Below are 3927 nucleotides of genomic sequence, written 5' to 3'. Positions count from 1 at the left end.
AGCCCTGGAATGAGAAACGCACATTCACCGTAAGGTGAAGTGTACCCACTTAGTCTTCGAGCCTGACAGTAGGTGACATGATCACGTGGTGCTAGGGTCAGAAACAACAATAACCAGAAGAAAGTCCCCCGTGTGATGAGGAACCACGTCGTAGTGATGACGTAGTCCCCGAGCCGCAAGTAGAAATATCGAAGGAATCAAATCGTGGAGAAAAAAACAGGAGTAATGGTTGTACAGTAGTAATCACTAAGCCTTGATGGTATGGCAGAGAAGTCGGCGAATATTCGGTGTGCAGTTCCAAGTTGCGGCAGATAAATTGGCGATATGGGCTGCAGTTGCATGGAAGCCCAGATAACGGACCAGCACTTTGCTTCAGGGAATTCAGAAAGGCGTAAATTGTGGTGTGGTTTCCCAAAAACCCTGGAATGTGAAAAGTGGGTACGGTTTCTTTATAACCGCGCCACCGCGCTCCATGCTCCCACCTTTACCACTTCGTCTTCCTCCTTAGCCTTTGTGCTCTCCAACTGCATTCACACGCGCTTCCGCCACCAATCCCAATCTAGATCTGAGAGATGGCACCGAAGAGGGGAGGTGGTAACCCGAAGAATACGGCCGTCGTGACAAGCCGTGACAAGGAGTGGGTGTCGTCCTTGATGGGGGAGACGGAGCTCAACGAAATGGTGGCGACGGGCGTTCTCCCTGAGCAAGTCACCACCAGATGGCGTACGGCCGATGGTGAGCCCTATCCAATGCCGCACACCGATGAAGTCGTAGTATTTGAAGATTATTTCTGGCACAGACTAGGAATTCCTATTCATCCTTTCTTGTGCGATCTTCTAGAGTATTGAGGAGTGAGCCTGTGCAATCTGCATCCGAATACAATCTTGCATATTGCCATCTTCATCCACTTCTATGAGTCGTATCTCGGCATTCTTTCCCACTTCAACCTCTTCCAACACATGTTCTGGTTGAAGAAGAAGGGCGGGGGTGGTTCCAAAGTGGTCGGCAGCATGTATCTACAACTTCGCGATGGGATGGCAAGCGAGTACATCACTGTACCGCTGAATACCTCGCTGAAGGGGTGGAATGCCAAGTGGTTCTATATGGAGCAGAGTCACCCAGCCATCAGATGCGACATCGACCAGGTTCCGGAGAACCAAAGGAGCTGGTTGGAGAAACCAACCAGCGGTGATATGGATCAAGTGAAGGAGCTCCTCGATCTGATGAGAGGCATAAAGATGAACAGAGTAGCGGTGGTGGTGAGCTTTATAGTGCGCCACACCCAGCCCTACAAGGAGAGGGCCCACGCGGGCTTTAACTTCAAGTGGGACATCGATGGCACCTGGGAGAGAACGAAAAGACTAACGAAGGAGGCCGCGCTTCACCGGGCCACTAAGCTATTCGCTCCCAACGCGCTGTACAACATGCCAGGGCAGCCAAAACCCTTCAACTGCACGAACCCACCTCCTCTGGTAAAAAATCTCGACTGTTGGCCCTGGTGTTTTTTATCCCATATCGGCGCCGAGCAGTGAGCTGATTCTCTTGTTGAAAGATACATTTGCAGGAACAGGCGACATACTTTTCGCGCGTACTGAGGAGCGACTGGCCGAAGGCAGTGGACGCCTGGCTAACCACTCAGTCAGAGGAAGGTGCTGTTAGCGTCTCGTTGGAGTCCTAGGACAAAGGTACTAGTCGAAAGGAGAGTCTCCCCCGGGTGTCGGAGAAGGTTCAGGGGAAAAGGGGGGTGACAGATGAGCCGACCCGAAAGAAGAGAAAAATGGCAGGTGTAGCTCCGCACAAGCCGGGCGGCATCTCGCTTGGTGGTGATCCAACCACTCGAACGCAGAGTGCGGCGGTGTTTGAGTGGTCGGATGATGATGGGGCACCAGTAGCTCCTCCTCCAAGCACAGTGGCGCCATCGCATGGCATGAGCATGGAGGTGCAATCGAAGGGAGGGGAAGGAGTCCCTGAGCAGCAGGCGGAGGAGAGGCCAACGGTGGGGGCCACAAGACCTCCAGCCCAGGGCACATGGGTTGACCCTAGGGCCATGCCTGGGTGCTCAGGGAGGCAGTGCCGGTTCAGAACCATCTATCAGGAAGCCAATGTGTAAGTATCCTTGCCTTGGAATCATTTGTTGTTCGATCTTTATAGTTGTGGTGATTAATGATCTGATCTGATGTAGAATGAGGCGTGCGGAGGATCTCAATCCCTAAAGCCAAACTAGCAAGCAGCCAGGGGCTAGACCCGACACGAAGGCAACGCCAGCAGACCCCATCCCAGAGTCCCCAGGCACTCGATGGCCTACGAAGGAGTCAACCACCACCGCTGATGGAGTTGGTGGTGGAGAACGGTTGGCGATGATGGCGGCTAATGCGATAGAGATGTCAGGAGCGACTAGGGGAGCCGCCAAGAGTTGTAGCTACCGATGTCACGCTGGAGTCTGGGGCAGGGAGGCCAGTAGCGTCAGAGGAGCAAATGACGTGCCCTGAGGCATCACTAGGCGTGATTGGATGCTCTTTGCGGCCACTGGGCCCTAAGAGAGCGCCATCGGCTACAGAGGATGAGGAAGAGGTCGAGGAGATTGAGTGTGAAGAGTCACGACCTCAAGTCATTTGCATCCTCCACAAGTGGGGGGATGAAGTGGTGGTCGTGGAGGAGGACACCACCAGGGAAGTGAAGAGGATGCGGTCCGTCGTCTCTAGAGTTATGAAGCGAATTGAGGTTAGCATTGTGTTGTTGATGTTCATCTCTGGTGTTAGAGAGTGTAGTTCCTCATAATTTTGGTGCTTTGCTGGGTATAGCATGAACTGCCGCATAGCGGCAGCAGCTGATCAAGCAGATGGAGCCCCTTGCCGAGGAGAACGCGAAGCTAAAGGAGGCAATACAATTGATGGAGAAGAACATCCAGAGGGCCCAGCATGAGCAAGATCTTGCTGAATCTAATGCTAGGGACCTAGAGTACCAGAAGGGGGCCTTATCCAGAAAGCTGACATGCACATTCAAGCAGCTGCAAAGTGTCTCCGAGCAAAAGGTAGGTATTGTGGATCGGTGAGTTTTGTTCTACATTGCCAAATAGTCTTGACGTTGTTGTCGATTGTTACTTTTGTAGAGCAAGATGCGGTGCTTGGCCAGCTGCGCCAAAACATTGGCCAAATCTAGGAGGAGAAGGAGAAGGCATCTAAGCGAGTGGAGAAACTAGCCAAGGAGCTAAAAGGTGAGTAGCTTATGGTCGGAGTTATTGCTGAAGTGATTTCTTCGCTTGATGAATCCCTTTGATGTCTGTAGAGTACTGTTGAAGGGCCAAGGCATAGTTCGACGTGCTAGAGCAGGAGGCACAAACCTAGAGGAGAAAACTTGATGCCATGGTGGCCGGAGTCAAGCATGTGCTCGACTGCATCGACATGGAGATGGTCCCACAGCCCGACGATAGGTCGCAACGTCCGGACGCCATCATTGATAGGTGCAAGGCAGCGTGGGGGAACTTCGAGAGCTTCAACCAAGACGCCACTATCACCGCTGTGACCCATGCCCTGACAGTGGTCCGGTCTCATTACCCTGCCATCGATGCAGCAGCAACTGAAAGATGAGGTGGAGGATGCGGCGAAGGGGCTGGCCGACGATGTTGATCAGTTCAGCAAGGTGGACGGCGAGGGCCAGGCGCAATGACCTAAATAGAGGGAAACCTGTATGTAGCAGTTGGGGAGGATAGTTAAACATGCGAGGGCATAAACAAGCATTTATGTATGTGTATAAATGTTGTAAAGTGTCATATGCATGTTTAAGCAGTTTGATAAAACTTTCGGTGAAAAAGACACTTGTTGTTAACCCTAACGCAATTATACTTGGTATAAGTAGCGTCCAAGTAGCTAGCTTGTTACCGAGCCCTTGGCCCTAGCTAGCCCGTATTCCATAACGTCGAGCGCGGAG

General features: G+C 52.3%; 1 protein-coding gene across 1 annotated transcript; it reads left to right on the top strand.

Annotated features, from left to right (window-relative positions):
- Positions 1-2475: 2475 nt before the first annotated feature.
- LOC136548050 (uncharacterized) lies at positions 2476-3666 on the top strand. The gene is made up of 3 exons (XM_066539702.1): positions 2476-2721; positions 2819-3031; positions 3571-3666. The coding sequence occupies exons 1-3, from the start codon at positions 2476-2478 to the stop codon at positions 3664-3666; spliced, it is 555 nt and encodes a 184-aa protein (XP_066395799.1).
- The last annotated feature ends 261 nt before the right edge of the window (positions 3667-3927 follow it).

The sequence above is a fragment of the Miscanthus floridulus genome, chromosome 4 (assembly GCF_019320115.1).
Source record: "Miscanthus floridulus cultivar M001 chromosome 4, ASM1932011v1, whole genome shotgun sequence".
In the NCBI taxonomy this organism is placed as follows: Eukaryota; Viridiplantae; Streptophyta; class Magnoliopsida; order Poales; family Poaceae; genus Miscanthus; species Miscanthus floridulus.
Note: the sequence above shows the minus strand (reverse complement) of the source record. Positions and strands in the feature narration are given on the sequence as shown.

Excerpts from the sequence above, each read along its gene's own strand:
- LOC136548050 (XM_066539702.1), top strand. The coding sequence starts at position 2,476 with ATGACGTGCCCTGAGGCATCACTAGGCGTGATTGGATGCTCTTTGCGG. Across the intron at positions 2,722-2,818 it reads GAGTTATGAAGCGAATTGAG|CGGCAGCAGCTGATCAAGCA; the intron begins GTTAGCATTGTG and ends ACTGCCGCATAG. Across the intron at positions 3,032-3,570 it reads AAAGTGTCTCCGAGCAAAAG|CAGCAACTGAAAGATGAGGT; the intron begins GTAGGTATTGTG and ends CCATCGATGCAG.